The following is a 17,803-nucleotide window of genomic DNA, read 5'->3' on the forward strand; positions in this document are numbered from 1 at the left end:
AGGGAGAACATGCAAACTCCACACAGGGAGGGCCGGAGGTGGAATTGAACCCGCACCCCCCTTAACTGTGAGGTGGACGTGCTAACCAGTGCGCCACCACGCCACACTTTTATATGATAACCATATATCATTTGATATGGTTTCGGGATGAAAACAATTCGTTTTGATCCTCTTGTTTGAAGATGAAATATCTTGTCTTTGTACTGTATTCAGATGAATATGAATTTGCAAATCATTGTATTCTGTTTTTTATTTTACACACCGCTTTATTGGAATGGGGGCTTGTATAATATTTTTAACTTTTTAACTCAATAAAGTTTCCAAACAATGCAAGATGATTGAATTCAATACACTCTTCACATTTAAACTGTTTACAGCTAGTTAATAAAGTACTTTACCTCTTATTGTCTTCTAATGTTTGGCAACTATGCAGCATTTTTTGCATTTCTTGCTTCTAAAGCGGTTGAAAAATGTGCAGAATAGACAAAATAAGGGCTCAGACAAAATGGCGTTGGCCATGCCTTCGGCAAGTAAGGTGATTGCTGACGTACGGGCCAAGAACAACACAAAGGGCCTTTGCAAACTGCTGCTTGAGGTCCTAATCCATGTCCGCCATCCCCTCTGTAAACTAGATTCCATCTTTTTATTTGGGACACGGTTTGTTTTCTTTTGGCACCTGATCTTGACAGGGGCCAGAGGAGGCCCAGAGATAGATATGCCAACTCAGCTTTATGATGACATCAGTATGCGTCAACTGAATACAAACACATACAAAACTGGATCAAGCACATGAAGCACTGGAATAAATGGAGTAGTTTGCTAACCAGATACTGGTATGGTAGTATCATGTTTAAAATACAAATAAAAAGTATTGATGCAAAACTAAATCTTTACATACAATAAATATTCTTAAAAGAAATTCAAAACAATTCCCTCTTTTGTGTTCATCAGGCAAAAAATGTTAATGAATATAAAGTCAACCATGGAAGCCTTCTTTAGGAGAAATTTATTTTTAACAACATAATTTTAAATGGATTAAATTAAAAATAAATAATTTAACCGAAATAATCTGTTATACTTGCAGGGTTTATTAATTCATTTGGACTTTGCATCCACCCACACATAAATTTGCAAAAACAATGCTTCAGGGCAACATTTGTCTTTGATAGTCATTCAAGGACACATACAAATGTGCACTATAAAGTTTATCTAATCATTGTATTGTTCTATAATCAAATAATCAAAAGTGCACGGTTGATGTACTAAAGGGTGTGGAGGATGCAGATGATGGAAAGGATCGTGGAACACTGCCTGCCTCTTATCAAGTCACACATTCCCATACCTGACAGTCTTGATAGCCCAGACAAGTCACAACACGAAATGAAACTAATAGGCAATATGAAAGGATTATTACATAAAATGCATGCAAATGGTTCCTTTGATAGTTGTTTGTGCAAATTAACTAATTTCCCCTCGAGCGAGCAAAATTTAGATTTGTTGGTACTTCAGTTTCCCAAGAACCTATAGTTGTTTGTCTGGGTGTGACTGTGAACCTGCTTGTCAAACCACCCATTCTTTATTTTAATAGATCAACATTGAAACAAGCAAATTGGATTGCATAGTCAATGACATTTAGAGACTTTATTGTTTAACTCCAGCTAACTAGAGTCAATTGAAATGCTGCAAATCCATTAGAACTCTGTTCTGAACGAAATGTTGACGTCCTTCATTTTGGTCTCGTAGACCTTGTCAAACTCGGCTGACTGCTGAGGGGTAAAATGGTTTTTCCAATCACCAACCTCTCCTGTTGAGGATAAAACAGACACAATAGTTCGTTAAATTATGCTGACAAATGTGAAGTAAATTGAACAGCTTTGAGAAAATAGATGGTTATTGTTTGAATGCAAATATAAAATTTGGTTTAGTTGAGTGGTGAATGACCCTTTCTCATGTAGCAGGAGATAGAAGTATCAAAAATCTCCTTAGGAACGAAGGTGTAGTTTGCCATTGGATTCTCCTTCATGTTGTTGAAGGTGGTCAGCTCCACAATGCGGTTGATTACATCATCAGAGAGGGACAAGTCCAGGTACCTCATGATTCGTGTCACTTCACGGCAGAGATTCTGGGAGGGTGAATAAAGTGGAAAAGGGACAAAATTGAAAACTGAATTTGAGGGAAAAAAAGAAACAAAAGAGTCACAAGGAACTATAATAAAAAAATCCCAAACTATTGTAATCCTGTTTTGCATACAAAATTACTCCATTGTTTATGTCAAGACTTGTAAGACGCTCATGAATCTCCTTCCATCAAGAAAGTGGAAAGTCCAGAAAGGCATAATACCTGACTTAGCTCTTAACGCAGTAGTAGTAATCAATAGAGGCTCGAGATACAAGCCCATGCTTCCTGGAAAATAAAACCCACCAAACAATTGGACCTGCAACCTTACCAACTCATCTAGCGCCCAAAAATCCTACAGGCCATTCCTGTCGGAGTGGACCAACATGACTGACCCCACTATAGCACTCTTGTGTGGAAACACTGTATGATGAGTAACATTAGCTGTTTATTAACAACTCGCACCACAGAAAATATTCATGATAAACGCATTGGGAGACCTTAATAAATCAGTACCTCTTTCATGTCTTCATAGAAGAGGTAAAGGATGTTCCTCTTTTTTCGCTCCTCCCAGTATCCTTTCACATGATCGTACCAGGGGCCATATAGCCCTGCAGCGATAATATTCAGTGACCCATTACAATCATCAAATAGTCCTTATAAAATATTCGTACTTACATCCTCCATGCATAAATCTTTGTAAATAGCCCTCCCACGATCCAGGATCAGGGCTGCTTAAATTCATTCGTTGAAATTGGTAGTAGCTTACCACGGTGTCCTTAGCATTGCGTGTAACGTAGATTGTCTTTAAGAAAGATCACATTAATTTAATTTTCTCCCTGGGGATCAAAAAGTGTCTGTGTCTGTCTGTCTGTCCGTCCGTCTGTCCGTCCGTCTACGGGTCTGCGTTGTCATCTGTGCAGGTGCACCAACTTACTTTGCACTTGTTTTCCCAAAACCCTGATGGAATCAGCTGAAATGGCAGATGTGTCTTAATGATTCTTGGGGGATTCATTTCTTTCAGCATATCAAGACCTGATGGGTTACAGAAAACATCTTCATGTCAGTGTACAGTATAGATTAGTTGTTCTACTTGAAACTGTGTCCTACATTCACTTCAATTTTCTGCAAAATCTAAAGAGATCTAAATGGTCTCTACATACCTGGCTGGCTTCCAAGTCGATCGGACATCTCAAGGAAAGGCGCTCGCATTGACAATGATGCTCGTCTGCAGATTTCAGCATCTCCGTTATGAAGAAGCAGATCAACTATTTCCAGGATCCAACTCGTCCCTTATCAGTCAAATTTATAAAAACACATTACTGAAAATCCCTGTAAAGTGAAACTAAATATCATCTACGTTTGAAGAGAGTTAAACAATCCTACTACATGTCATCATTTACAGTAGCTTTACTTAATTCCATCAGAAATTGAACATAAGCCAAAAATATTTTATCAGTACCACACCAAGAAAGATGAAAGTTATATAACCTGATTTAGGATAGGATGCGATAAGGAGGTCCGAGGGATCAGGACGGAAAGCACAGATGGCGTCAATGTTTGAGGCGATGTTGTCTGAAAGTAGAATTCCTTTTGCCATGACAGCAGTAGCGCGGTGGACGACCTTCCTGTTTTCCGACATGACTGAGGTTGCAACGTTTTATGGAACAACGAACAAAAACTTGATTGACTTCTTAAGGCGTAGTTCTGTATTATGTTCTTTCGTCTCACCAACTGTATGCCTCAGATCATTTTTCTTTGTTTTAATAATGACCATTTTGCCTTGCAGCTCTTGCTGATTTTGAATATAAGGTAACAAGATCTCGTGCTCTGTGCCAACAACACACACCCAAAGCAGGATGTAGTGAAGCCTAAGGTTTGTTTTTTTCCCTGTTGATCCTAACCGTAAATTAACTTACCAACTCCTTCCGAGAAAGGGGTCTTAGTACCCTAAAATTAGACATGCTTCTTTCATCAGAAATGCATTCTAGAATTTGTTCTTTATTAACAGCAGAACACAGGATGTTTTCAGCAACATCACAAGAAGATTAATGTCAAGAACAGCAATTGAGCTTCAGCAATTCCAGATACAGCTACCTTAATTATTGAAAGGTGTCAGTATCGCAATTTCAGAACATACCAAAAGATCATCATGATCTCTCAGCACAATGTGCTGTGGAAGAGTGGTTGAGATTTACTGGCCTGGAGTGACTTGCAAAATACAGGATGTAACCCAACAACCTCAAAGTGCAAGTGCAATAATGGAGCAATTTTGTTGCACAGCACCAGGCATTTTCATTAAAAATAAATAAATAAATAAATAAATAAATAAATAAATAAATAAATAAATAAATAAAAAATGGAAGATTCAAGAGCAGATTTTCTGGATTTTTTTTTAATTGAATCACAAATGTATATACAAATTATGCAACATAATTATCTTCACTGTAATATTTTTGTTTTTTATCATTTTGACTGGCTGACAACCTCATGACAGGACACATCATTCTGTGGAAGTATGCATGAGGCATAAGTGAGTATGTTAAATGGTTTGGGGTTGCTTGGCCACTCCTGCAAGGGGAAGGCCTCTCCATTCTGTGGGTTTGTGTTTGGTTCACTCCACTGTACATTTCCCTCTTCAAAATCCCACTAGAAAACAAGAAGAGGTCCAGATCTAAATCATGGAGAATCAACACAATCACACATGACCTCATGGCATTGAGCACAAAAGTTTCATTGTGTCCATTCATTAGCTCTGGATACAACAATCACGTTTATGCAAGGCTTTATTAAAATGCGCTGTGTAGTATGGGATGCCAGTTCGACCACTAAAATATGGTATTCGTTTTATTATGTCGGACAACAAACTCCATTGACTCCTGAGCAGGGGAAAAAACATCTTCCAAAATTGAGCTTGCTGGTCCCCTACAGCAAAAGGCAACTGTTTTCCTATGCAGACGTGCCCTGCCCAGCATTGGGCTTTAATCAAACAATCTGTCACAGGAGAACAATTGGGCAGCACATAAAACGTCAAACATTTCCCGGCCTCTTGCCAATTCTCCATTTCTTCACGACAGAGAAGCAGCACTCCGCACAATACTGTCCACCCAATATACTGGCAGAGGTGAGTCAGTCAAATATTGTGACCTGCCCTGACATTTCATTTTAGTAGGCTACAGCTAGATCGCATATGAAGGATTCCTCGTAAAAATCTAATCTGCATGTCATTCATTGGACCAGAGAGTCACACCACAGAATCAGGAGACACACCCAGCAACAGAACACAATCAATACTGGTTAGGGAGCAGAGGTTTGTTGTGGCTAAAGGTCTGTAAAGATACATCACCATTTACTTTATATGGTCTGCTAAGTTGTTAGATACAACTTATCACACTTGTTTTTCCAGTAAAGTGGCACACTCTGATCAAACAAAATACATTCCCTGAAGCTGTTTGACTTTGTCAATAGGAAAGTAAATAAAACCATTGCATAATAAAAAAAAAACTTTGTAAATATTAAGTGTAAAAATAAATGACCACTGTGACAATTAAACTGTAAAAATTCAACAACTCAATTTTATCTTTTTTAATCAAAACAAATCTGAATTGTTTTTCTGATAATAAACCAGCACCAAGAAGTGCCATTAAAAACAACAACAAAGAAAACAAAACAAAGGTTGTAAATCGTCTGATACTCGAACGGACATTTTGGCATTTTGCATGCAAGGGGGGGTCTAAAGTGTTTGCCCCTCAAAGAGTATTGATTGGATTGCCAAAGTTGCAACATTTATAACTATTGTGGTTTCACTTAATCGGGTGTGGAAAGCCTGACTCATGCTCATCAAAACCATCATCGCTAGATAAATGAAGCCACAGAATGTATCCTAGATTCTTATCATATCAAAAGTGCTAACTGCTTGTCTCGTGGAACGGACTTAAATAACTGGATGACCCACTTCCAACAGTCATGTGAAAGTCTGAATATCACTTTCTTACCCATTGCAAAGCACTTCCAACAATCCACATTACACCAGGTATCTGATACAAGAGCTTAGAATGACACAGTAATACGTTAATTCAACAATGTTTATTACTATTAGTTTGCAACTGTGTTTTAATCATACTAGAACCAGATTCATATTATTTACACATACCTTTTAAACTTCACTCAGAAATGCATTCACATCTGTTGGGTGTAAAGTTTTATAGTCAGGCACCATCTAGTGGTATTTCCGAGGTGGTACTGCTTGAGAATATACAGTTATATTGTATCGTGCTATTCTAGTGCCAATTATGACAAACGTCATATTAGTGATTATCCTAAGTACCGGTAATATTATGTAATCAGTCCTACCCACCTCTAGATCAGAATTGACAATTGAAGAGTCACATGACGTATCACAACCATCAACTCGTACCATTGGGGCCGTGCTGCTCAGAGGCGCGTTGTCCACTAATGTCACCTCTCTGGGGTACATCTGTCAACAATATATTATGATATACAGGAATGTCCATTACACACTGAAATATGAGGTTGTGTCTTTTAGTGTTTGGTGTGCGCAACAACTTTGCTTACTTGTTTTGTGGTGTCAATACTGACGTCCATGTAGTGGCCCATCTCGGTCAAATTGACATGTTTGCCCTTTAAACAAAGAGGTTCCAATAGCATAAAGGTCTGACTAAAAACAGCACTTAAATAGAGAAAGGTTGATTTGGAAAATACTCAAAAGGATCTACAATGACTGGCATACGTGAAGGAAAAAGGATTTACCTGTTTTCCATGATGCTTGACAGGAACTTTGTCCTTGGATGAGTCACCCAGGAGGCTCTCCATTTCCAGAGAAAAGCGTTTAAGCTTCTGCCTGGCTCCCATGTGAGACCAGTGGAGTACTATAATCTGACACACGTCAAAGATGAAAACTGCTGCAAGATCGTGAGCTTGGACAAATAGTATTGCATGCTTTGCATTATTAATATTATTTTTGTATTAAAGGGATACAAGAAGATCCAGCAAGGCCCCACAGACAGCAGTCAGCAGCCAAGGCATGACCCTGAGGAGGAAGCTGAGCCTCGTGTCGTAGTGAAGTATGGCAGCAGCATAAAGGGCAGCAGCAAGCGAGCATAGAGCTCCAGAAAAAAGGTGCGATCTTGAAAGTGTTTTCCCTCTGTACTGCACGCAAGGGACAAAAAGCCATTTTTCTGACTGGTAACAAGGACTCATTGAATATGATCACTTACAATTCTGTAAAGTGTGGGGAACTTGGAGGTCGAGGAGATGACAAAAGAGAGCAAGCCAAGGGTGTAACCTAGGATTTCGGTGTTGTCCTAGTAGTAGCAAGTGTTGGAAACAGGATTTAAATTACAGTTAATCCGTTAAAACAAAATGCTGCTGATCTTGCACAATTTGAAATTCAAACACTAAATTGTGTCTAAAAGCCCAGAAAATTTGGACATCCAGAGGATGTCACGGAGGTTTCTAAAAATCTTTCAAGACCTCTAACTTAAGTAACTAAGTCACACACGGCAAAAACATCTGTATCAAATTTCTTCCCTATTAAAATAAATGGAAATGCCATTAATACGTTTCAGCACCCTGTCTGTTTGTCTCACTTATAAATCACATACCGGTAGTAGTAGTCACAGTCTTACTTGCAGGGCAACATAAAGCAACCTCCTCCCATGGAGCCTCCAGCCCACTGCTGGACTACGGAGGACGCCTGATTTAAGAAAACCTCCTGTGAGTGCCCCCAGCAGAGAGACCACGAGAAGGTGAGCTCTCCTGCGCCTCTTGATCATTCTTTGCCTTCTCTCTGAAACACAATGCAACATAAAATCCATCTATCAGTCTCCTGAGCATTTTGATGATTACATTCTAGCTACTGTTCTTAACATAAATCCATCATAATAATTAATTGCCATGTATTTTTAGCTTACCTGCTTGCAAGTTCCTGCAAAAACACAGAGGAATGCCAAAGGAGACAAAATTGACCAAATCCAAAGCAGCACAAATAAGTCCCATTAAAACCTGCAAAGAAATGAGAATTAATATCTAAAATGAGCTTTGGCGATTAAATACCCTGACTATCAGGTTTACTTGAATTTGCAGCTGTCTTGAAAAAACGGCTCCGGTGAATCCACACACGTTACCAAGGAAACAGTAGAAAGAAGTCACAATATGTCCAGGATGTCCTCCATGATGTTTGCACCTCCGAAGCGCAAGACTTGAAAGGTTAAAGCAGGAAAAAACAAGTTAGAAGTGACACTTGGATATGTGAGTTTCCCAAAACTGTTTCCCAAATATGTTTTGTGTTTATGAATGAGTGGCATTGATTCTGCACGTTGTAGAGTGTCGCTTTATAAGGTTCAGTGCATTGATTGTCCCAGTAGTGCTTGGATAATTGACACACCCAATATGGCGGACGCACTGACGTGTAGCAGCCGCTGGGCAATTTACTTATTTGAATTTGAAAACATCTGTTCAATTATCATGCTCTTTAGTCAGAATGTATTTAATATTGTTGCTCATTTTAGTAATTCCACAACGATCTAAACAAATCGATCAACCACATTGCTCATTATAGACTAACTTGCAGGTAGCAAATATTTGAAGGCACTTACTGAAGAAATGAGATCAGTAGCAGCAGAGACGATACACAGATTAGACGGATGGAAAAACAACTTTGTCCTGGGTCAGTCCTCGTAAAACAAGGGGGGAAAGAAGTGGTGCAAAATGCGAGGAGACTCGATGCAAACGAGTTAAGGTCTTCCTTGGTCCAGTCATTCTCCTGGCTTGGTACGGCCATGCCGATACCTGCAGTCCGACGCCCATCAGCGGAAAGAAACTGGCCAATAAAATCTCACAAATATTTAGGGGTTGGACTTTTAAAAAAAAGTCTATTAAGCTTCATCAATTAGAATCTAATTGATGAAGCTTAATAGACTTTCTAATTATTAGATGTATTATCCCCGTATCAAGATTTCATGTCCATCAATAGATCAATTTTCCAAAATCCTTATCCCCCACTATATGGACAGCAAATCCAATTAAACTTTTGCGATTTGAAGATTTTAGAACTTTAATCTTCAAGGGTCACCTTCTACATAAATACATACCTGGGATTCAATGACTGGATTCTCAAGATAAATATGTAATTGGCCATGAATGAGTTAAAAATTAAATCTAATCTCCAAATAGTTAATAATAACTGATTTGCTTTCTGAATTTTTCTGTGGATTCTACAATTGCGCCAACGTAATATTTGTGTTAATGTAGCTGGCGGAGTATCCTCATAGGTGCGTCCATTCCCATAATTTCTGCAGATACAGCCTAAAGCAGTTTAAATGAATTATGTTTGCAAATGTGCGATAAGATGATTTGTGTATGTGTAAAATATGTAAGACACGGAAAACATAGTCTCAGAATTTTATCCCAAAAATGTATTTGGTACATAATTCGTATCTGTTTAGTTCTGTACAATAGAAACAGAGTGATCTATTTGTTGAATGGAGTTTTTGCCCACTATAAATTATTGTGAAAGTACAAAAATCTAGACTTTATGATTTTTACTCATGATCTTAGTGCTCTGATTTATAACTGATGGTTGATTCCGTATGTTGACCAACAAACCATAGCAGTCCAATATAGCTGATGTCGGCCATTAGCTAACGTCAAAGCATCTGCATTCAGCATTAAAAGGCCTTATGACCTCCAGATTCTCTCAACTACTGACTCGTTAATGGAACAATTTTGAGTGTTTTGCCATCCTGTTGAGATTAATCTCTATTTGTGTTTCATTTCTTTTGAATGATCAGGCATCGAGATGCTTGGTAAGCCGACGCACTTTCTCCTTCTTGTTCCTGTTGCCGTGTTTCTTCCAAGGTTTGCCCTCTGTCATCTCTGTTACGGGTTTTTCAGGGGCCACGATGCCGCAGCCTGGTTTGTAGCCCATGAAACCCTGGACTCCTTTAGACAGCGCTCGTACATTCTCCTAAAATAGGATATGAAAAATCCCATGAAAAAATGTGTATTGTCTTTAAACTGGCTAACCAACATGGTGTTACTGTTCAAAGTATTTTACCACATGAAAGAAGTTCTTATCCACCGGATTTTCAATTCTCTTGATTTTTCCTTTGTAATCGCTCGAAGAAAGGTCACAGTTGTTAAGATCGTTTCTTTGGAATTTGCTGTGCTGTGGCTGGAAGTCCTCAGGCTCTATGTGAGGAGGTGGATGGCAGTAGAGAAGTTTTCCCTGTAAAAGAGGCAAATGTCTTAAGCAAATCGGTTTCTATGACAGTTTAGAAGCTTTGAAGAGAAACTTAAATTCTGGTTAACTGCCGTTGCCATTTAAACTTAACTCACATTGACGTAATCCTTCAGGATGTAGCGAGCAGATCGGGGCTGATCAGGTTGGCCGTGCGATGTCATAAAGCCTCTCATGTCTGAAAGCAACACAATTCAAAAATCACTGTGTTTGCCTTGATTTACGAGAGACTTCTATTTATCTATCTCTCTCCAGATTTGATTCCTGGACTCTTCAAATTTGACTCCTGGCCAGGTAAACATCTGCAATGTAACTAGTCTTACATCCATATGCCATAAGCAGCTCCTCCGAGGTGGGGTGTCTGTCAGGGTCTTCATCCTCTCGTGGCCTGATTACGTTGATACCATACGTGCCCTCCAGGACATGCCGAGGAATCGTTTGGCAGACTTAGGTCACTCGTTAAGTTCATAACGCTGCTTTGAGAAGATGATACTGATTGATGGAAGTATGTTACTCAAGTACGATGGCGGTGTAAAGGATATGAGGGAGACTGCCGGTACATGGTCTCTCATCTGGTCGATGGGCAGGATCCCACAGCAGATCATCTCAGCTTTGGTGGAGACAAAGGAGGGCATAACCAGACCAGGGCAGTCACATAGGCACAGCCCAGGCTCCACAAACAAAGTCTGTGAAACATAAAGCCACACTCACATGAATCCCAATTGAGCCTACAGTAATGAATGTCGCAGTAGAGCCTTGTACCTGAAAGTGCTTCGTGTGTCCAGGTGTTGCAGAGACGGACACTTTTTTATTTCTTAGAATGGTGTTGATAGTTGAACTCTTCCCTACATTAGGATATCCAACCTGTTGAATGCATCAAGGTGAAAAGCAATTCATCTTGAGATAAACTCTGATGTCTTGTTCCCATCCCCGGCACACTGCACTATAATGAAAAAAAAAGCAACAAATAAGATGGAAAAAAAAATGTACCCACCAAGCCGACGGTAAGTTGTCCCTCTTTATATTTGGGCCCGTCGTGAACCATCTTGAACACCTCCAACAACTCGTCCTTGTGCAACAGACGAGCGGAATTACGGAAAGCGGCCTCGTTGGATTTCCCAACAATATCCTCCTCTTCCTGCCACTCATCTTCTGAGGCAGTAAACCACTCCTCATCGTCGACGGTTATCCTCTCCCGCGGCTCCTCCCAGTCATCGCTCTCCTCCCCCTCATCCTCCTTGTCATCTGCGCCCTTCAAGCTCAAGTCATTGTCTGGCTTTGCTCCATCATCTTGGTCACTCTCTCCAGATTCTGGCTGCTCCACCTCCACACCCTGTGGAACACAGACAGGCACCCCTTAGTATAAATTAAAATGGTGGAGAAGAGTTATTTTATTGGTTAGATTACAGGACAGAAGATTCATTAAAAATGTTTTAAGTCAGCAGTACGTTATAATGATGAAAATTATATTTAAAAAAATATTTCATTGTTCCTCATGACAGAGTTGCGTTCCTACAGCGATGAACTTGTCGGTTTGCACCGTTGTGACCTGCGTGTATTTGATCTACAGTTAATTTCCGTGAGTTCTCACCTTTTCTTCTGCATCCAACCTGTTGCTTTCAGCGAGGGCGGACCAAAAAACTGCCCTCAGGCCTTCTTTCTCAAAATGTCTGGCCCAGGCTCGCCTCTGCTGCCTCGTCAGCAGGTCTGCCTTATTCACCAGCACCATGTTGACCTTGTTCTCTGACACCTCTTTTACATATAACTCCTGGAAGCAAACCGCCATAACAATGTCATTAAAACCATATCATGGTGACAAAAAGAATATTAAAAAAAAATATCTTACCAGGTCAGGACATCTGAACAATAACGGATTTCTTGCATCCACGATCTGTACCACAACGTCACTGCAGGAAGGCACCAAATGTCACCTCAATTTCCTAACACTGGATTCTAATTGGGAGGTAAGAATTTAGCTTTTTTTTTTTTACCTTCTCTCAATAACTCTCCACAGCTGCCTCCAGAACTCCAAATTCCTCTCAAATGGAGTAAGAAACAACTTCTGTTCCTCTTCCAGCCTTAGGAAACAACGACAGTTACATTCTTGACACATTGATGAATGACAAATGTTTAAAAGTACATCAACAGTATCATGACTCACTGTGCAAGCTGTCTTCTCCACTCCAGGAAGCTGTCCTTTTCTGTCTGTTGCAATGCCTCGGGGCTGGTGCTTTCATCCCAATGGGGGCTGGAGGAAAAAAAAGACAGGAATAGAAATATAAAATTCAAATCATAATGATGTTTTGGGGCTAGGGCGGGGAGTTTAAAGTTACCGTCGAGGGATTCTGAGAAAATGCTTGTTGTCTTCATGAAGACTCTTCAGCCTTTTTTTCTCCTCAGCTGTCAATAAACCTGCTCTAGCTTCTGCCGGTACAAACTTGATGTTGAGTTTTTCTACAATAAATACAAGAAAAATACTAAGTGATGAATCACAGTAAAATATGAATAAAATGATTTACACATTTGATCATGTTTTTCATTCAATAACACGTGATCACTAACCAGCTACAAACTCTGTTCCTGCCAGTTCTGCAGTAGCCAAAAAGTCATCCATGGAAGTTTGTTCAGTCACTGATTGCAGGTTCAACCGTCCCCAGTCATAGCCATCATTCAGCTCACTGGTATGCAGCTAGGAAAACAAAACGTAGACTAGTAAGAATTAAGTGACTTTCCAGGAAACACATTACACATACCACCCACAAAATTCTTTACATCTGCCGACAATAATACATTTTTTACGACAATAATATTGTGCTTGGCATACTGTCATGTTGTAGGTTGCAGTGTTTCAAGGGTAATGCACCTATATTTTGGTCACCTCGTTTAAATACCTCAAAATTTAGATATTAGATGTATACATTGATGCTACCTCCTTGAGGTACAGGAATACAGTATTATATACTGCAGTAAGTAAGATAGTGCAGTTCTATGCTGCAAACGACAACATAATAAATATAGTAACTTTATCACATTGCTTTATTACCGTGACCTATGCAGCTGTTCAATGCATTAATGAACTGACATTCTTCTGACCATACAATTATCATTCTATGTGGAACGATGCGTTCATTTCCCACCGTTTAAATGTCATGAGACACAACAATAAGAAAACCAACTCAAGGCATTCTGATACAGAAATCATTACCCATGTGTCGCCCTTCTTGTTGCCTCGGGTTGATTGAAATTTTTCTTTTATCAGAGCTCTGCCAAGTGCTCCTCCAGCCTTCTTCTTACCCATAGCTCCTCTTTCAGAATCACTTCACCCACTAATTATTTATTTGACTGTAAAAGCACGGAAAGTCGCAACAAACGGAGATACATGTGCACCGGGTTGTTGTCGGAAGAACCGGAAATGGAACATACCAAATTGGTGAAGGGCTGATAATGACAATTTTAAGGATGTATCGGATTGTATTCCGAATAACAATGTATGCCTACATGATAAATCCACAGAAATGATTTTAAATGCAAACTAATCCGTAAAATTCGCCTTACAGCCAACCTAAGTTACTCAGTTGTGGTACGTTCCAAACGTGTCCAACTATTAAAAATGTCCTGAAAGCAAACAAGACGATAGCAGATTTTAGTTCCATATGACTGAGAGAGGGGGGGAAAGTGGGGGTAGCGATAGGCTCTGTTATTTTAAACAAAACTAAAGAATAGTTATTAAATTTGAGAAAAATACTCAATCCACGAAAGTAGTTTGTTTTGTTAGGTTACGTAGTTCAAGTGTCATAAATTTGTGTCCAAGTATTAACAGTTTTGCACAATTTATCAAATGGTTTATTCAAAATAAAATTAGATCTATTTATTATTTTTGTATTATAATTAATTTATCTAATGAAATATTTAATAAATTCCAAATGCAGAAGTTGCAGTTGTCGTATTTACCAGAGGGTGGCGGCCTAAACACACTTTGAGTATTACTATTGCCTTATGAGAAGCGTGTCTCACTCACTCAGTAAGTTCATCCCCCCGCCCTACAATATGGAAATGGTTTGTGCCAGTGCATACGCCTCAGAGCGGAGTCGGCTCCTCTTCATTTGGAACTTGACGCACATCAGACTGCAATGGACCACTCCAGAGGATGGACACATGAAGTACGGCGTCTCGTAGAGTAGCTCACACATGATTTGACTAGGAGTAGAAAGCACTGGACATTTACTAGACTTTACAAGTGCTTTTAAAAAAGTTAAATTTTCCTTCTCTCCCAGTCGAGGTGCTCGCTGCGAACGGCTCTAAAATGCTGCCCTGGAAGAAGAATAAGTTCGACCTGATCGAGGAAGACAAACAGTCCAAACCGAAGGGCTATGCGGTGAGTCTCAACTACTCGGCGCTCACCTCATTCGCCAAGTCCTGCCCGGAGAGCGCGCTCAACCGGGTGGGCAATATGTTCAAGTCCAAGCGGAAAAAGTTCAAGATCACCAGCGACGATCCCACCTATACGGTGCTCTACCTGGGCAACGCCACCACAATACAGTCCAAGGGAGACGGCTGCACCGACGTGGCGGTGAGCAAGATCTGGGGCAAGAGTGACATGGGCAAGAACGGCACCAAGATGCGGCTCACCATCAGCTCGCAGGGCATCCGCATGGTGCACGTGGACGACAAGGCAAGACGACCGGGACACTTGTACCTGCTGCACCGGATAACTTACTGCGTGGCAGACCCGAGGCTGCCCAAGGTGTTCGCGTGGATTTACCGGCATGAGATGAAGCACAAGGCGGTGATGCTGCGCTGCCACGCCGTGCTCGTGTCCAAGCCGGAGAAGGCGAAAGCAATGGCCCTGCTGCTCTACCAGACTTCGGCTACGGCTCTGGCGGAGTTCAAGCGCCTGAAGCGGAGGGACGACGCTCGGCACCAGCAGCAGCAACTCATCGGGGAGCAAACAATCCCCCTGGCGCCCCTTAGGAAGCTGCTGAACGGCCAATGCTGCTACAAGCCGCCGGTGGAGCGCAGCCGGAGCGCACCTAAGCTGAGCTCCATCACGGAGGACTTGCACGGGGAGGAAGAGGAAGAAAGAGCCATGCACTTTGAATGCGAGGACATTCTGGACACAGAAGAATGTGTGGCCAATGGCAAACAGGAGCTCACTCAGATTATTAATGATTTGGGGGAGATGAGCATAGGCAACGACGTGCAGACACTGAAAGCTGACCTCAAAGTTACCAGACTACTGTCGGGGGAGAGCACGGGGAGTGAATCGTCCATAGAAAGCAGCCATGAGCTCCACGCACTCTCCAATGGCTTTGAGCAAATAAAAGTACAGTGAAGAATATGAAACTAAGCCATTGTTGTGTGTTGAGCCAATGTGTCTCCTCCAAGGCACAAACCAACTTGTTGACAGCATATGGAGACTTTCTTAAACGTGTGCCTCGACAACCATGTCAGGAGGGGTGGAAAAAAGCACTGACATGATTTGGGAGCTATCAGGACATTTAGGAGTGTGTTCAGATGTCTATTTGGGGATGTGTGCTTTTTTAACCTGGCAAATTCAACACACGCAGGACTAATCACCCTCTCTTTTATTTAAGAGGATTTGCCCCAACACTTGTTTACCCAAGTAGTGAAAATAACATCATCTGTTGAAAACGTGTCCACTAGGATCCCCAAATATTTTGTTTAGTTTTTTTCTTCTGTAGTGGTGGGGCCCGATATGGCTTGCCAAGTGTGTTTGTTCCCACCTGCCATGCAACATTTAACCTACACATGCTCATAAAATATGATATTTGGTCTTATTTTTCAGGTTCCCCACCCCTGCCTTAGTGGATCCAAACCAATGTTTGAGTTGACGACCCCTTCTTTTCTGTAATTTTGCACAGTTGTGGACTTTACTCGTGTCACATTGACGACAATGTGCAAAACGTCTGTTGTTGTTATGTTGTCTTAAACATAAATGTCATATCTTTGCTGTGCAAAAGAAAAAAATAACACCAAGATGTAAGGTCAAATGTTTTAAAGTATGAATTAAAAATGTATTTTTTTCTAAATAATATAAAATGTGGCTTGTTCTGTGAACTTCATTAATAATAATAATAAAAAAAAACAGAAGTGATCAAATGTGTCAATTCATGAGTTTTGTTTGAGCCACCTCTGCTCTTGTGTCACGTTTGCATCCAATGAAAAGCACATTTTAGGTGAATTCTGTTATCCAAAACCAATTTAACAAAATATATTAGATTGGAAATACACACTTTTCACTTTAAAGAACTGAAGGCTTTATCCGTGTGGAAACAATATGGGTTATAGAACTGACAATCTGTCAACACATATTCAATTAAATTCCTTTCAATATATTCTCGAGTGTTTTCCCCAATGGGAGCACGAGCGGGTTGTTGAGAGGTTACTCTGTAAGGCCACTGAGGTCTCATTCATTGTCACCAGCCTTAGGGCATGGACAGAGCATGTCAGGCAGTTCTAACATCACATGGCTCTTAATGACTGGGCAACAGAAGCACTGGGGTTAATAGGGTGTTTTATGATTTTTTTTTTTAATTGTGTTTTTTGCACAAACCCATACGTCACATTGTGTGCTTTGTACAAAACAAGAACTGCCTCTCGTGAGTGAAAGCACAACTCCGCAATGACCATCCCCCCAAAAAGTCGCTTGGGACCTGTTTTTGACCTAACACTGAATTCTAAGTAGGAAAAACTTCAATATCTTTAAGTTGGGGTTCCATAAAAGCTGTTCTAAGCAGGAAATCCGATTTTCACAACAGCAAAAGGTGACTTGCACAATTTAAAATGTGATCCATGTTTGTTACTTTCAAATTTCAAGTTCACCCAAATTTTTATTTTTTTTTAAACAGTGCAGCAATTGTTGACAAGAAGTTTTAAAAATCTTTTGCACTTCCAGTTGGCGAGCTTCACAAATGCGAGCGTCACAGTTGCCCCTCATTAGGCTCAGTGATATAACAGCTCGGCCAAAGCACACATCTCTATTGATGTATTGATACATGTGAAGTGGCTTGCAGTGCAGCTATGAAGCAGGGCACAGCACAGTGGCAGCAGGAACAGGCACAAGAAGGAAAGCAATAAAGCCAAAAGAGGGAACTTAGCAAAGATATGCATGGCGACTCTTATCTTGGAAGGACAGCTGATACAATCCCATTGGCCACGCTAAGGCTAACGTTGAAAACAATATACATTCTCTCTACGGATTCAAAGCAAAACCAACAAAAAGACATTTTGTATTTCACCCACTGGCTTAGTATAGTGGCTTGTAACTCAGTTGCCCGATACAACCCCAAAGTGAGTGATTCATTCTTTTGTCTGTGTTGTGCTTTTTCTTTTAAATACGATCTGTGGCCGTGGCCTCGCGCACGCAAACAAAACCCTTGTCAGCCGCTCCTGCGTTAACAGCGGCTC

The 17,803-nt window shown here is 40.5% G+C and overlaps 4 protein-coding genes across 8 annotated transcripts; 1 reads left to right on the top strand and 3 right to left on the bottom strand.

Moving 5' to 3' along the window:
• Positions 1 to 1,090: 1,090 nt before the first annotated feature.
• On the bottom strand, positions 1,091 to 3,833 carry LOC148388347 (sulfotransferase 1 family member D1-like). The gene is made up of 7 exons (XM_088393977.1): positions 3,607 to 3,833; positions 3,279 to 3,407; positions 3,053 to 3,150; positions 2,794 to 2,920; positions 2,632 to 2,726; positions 1,942 to 2,122; positions 1,091 to 1,804 (listed from the first exon to the last, which is right to left on the bottom strand). Exons 1-7 carry the CDS (start codon positions 3,755 to 3,757, stop codon positions 1,692 to 1,694), a joined length of 894 nt encoding a protein of 297 aa, XP_088250103.1. The 5' UTR covers positions 3,758 to 3,833; the 3' UTR covers positions 1,091 to 1,691.
• A 670-nt stretch (positions 3,834 to 4,503) lies between these two features.
• On the bottom strand, positions 4,504 to 8,966 carry tmem44 (transmembrane protein 44). Of its 4 annotated transcripts, none has more exons than XM_088394141.1 (10): positions 8,733 to 8,966; positions 8,209 to 8,335; positions 8,049 to 8,139; positions 7,764 to 7,924; positions 7,353 to 7,439; positions 7,114 to 7,279; positions 6,886 to 7,004; positions 6,691 to 6,756; positions 6,473 to 6,592; positions 4,504 to 4,764 (listed from the first exon to the last, which is right to left on the bottom strand). In XM_088394141.1, exons 1-10 carry the CDS (start codon positions 8,915 to 8,917, stop codon positions 4,582 to 4,584), a joined length of 1,305 nt encoding a protein of 434 aa, XP_088250267.1. In that variant the 5' UTR covers positions 8,918 to 8,966; the 3' UTR covers positions 4,504 to 4,581. The 4 variants fall into 4 exon arrangements, with proteins under 4 accessions (XP_088250267.1, XP_088250269.1, XP_088250266.1 ...); XM_088394140.1 differs by having other exon boundaries at positions 4,510 to 4,764; positions 6,886 to 7,011; positions 7,114 to 7,284; positions 8,733 to 8,964; XM_088394144.1 differs by having other exon boundaries at positions 4,625 to 4,764; positions 6,473 to 6,599; positions 6,886 to 7,011; positions 7,114 to 7,284; positions 8,733 to 8,965.
• Positions 8,967 to 9,524: 558 nt separating this feature from the next.
• On the bottom strand, positions 9,525 to 13,970 carry lsg1 (large 60S subunit nuclear export GTPase 1). Of its 2 annotated transcripts, XM_088395094.1 has the most exons (15): positions 13,799 to 13,970; positions 13,581 to 13,717; positions 12,938 to 13,064; positions 12,709 to 12,829; positions 12,537 to 12,623; positions 12,367 to 12,453; positions 12,222 to 12,282; positions 11,967 to 12,143; positions 11,370 to 11,708; positions 11,138 to 11,239; positions 10,918 to 11,061; positions 10,699 to 10,822; positions 10,474 to 10,553; positions 10,193 to 10,363; positions 9,525 to 10,102 (listed from the first exon to the last, which is right to left on the bottom strand). In XM_088395094.1, exons 2-15 carry the CDS (start codon positions 13,671 to 13,673, stop codon positions 9,923 to 9,925), a joined length of 1,893 nt encoding a protein of 630 aa, XP_088251220.1. In that variant the 5' UTR covers positions 13,674 to 13,717; positions 13,799 to 13,970; the 3' UTR covers positions 9,525 to 9,922. The 2 variants fall into 2 exon arrangements, with proteins under 2 accessions (XP_088251220.1, XP_088251219.1); XM_088395093.1 differs by lacking the exon at positions 13,799 to 13,970 and having other exon boundaries at positions 13,581 to 13,788.
• A 452-nt stretch (positions 13,971 to 14,422) lies between these two features.
• Positions 14,423 to 16,503, top strand: fam43a (family with sequence similarity 43 member A). Its single transcript, XM_088395078.1, has 2 exons — positions 14,423 to 14,535; positions 14,650 to 16,503. Exon 2 carries the CDS (start codon positions 14,679 to 14,681, stop codon positions 15,705 to 15,707), a length of 1,029 nt encoding a protein of 342 aa, XP_088251204.1. The 5' UTR covers positions 14,423 to 14,535; positions 14,650 to 14,678; the 3' UTR covers positions 15,708 to 16,503.
• The last annotated feature ends 1,300 nt before the right edge of the window (positions 16,504 to 17,803 follow it).

Source organism: Syngnathus floridae, chromosome 13 (genome assembly GCF_059516105.1).
Source record: "Syngnathus floridae isolate MCC-2025c chromosome 13, RoL_Sflo_1.0, whole genome shotgun sequence".
Classification (NCBI taxonomy): Eukaryota; Metazoa; Chordata; class Actinopteri; order Syngnathiformes; family Syngnathidae; genus Syngnathus; species Syngnathus floridae.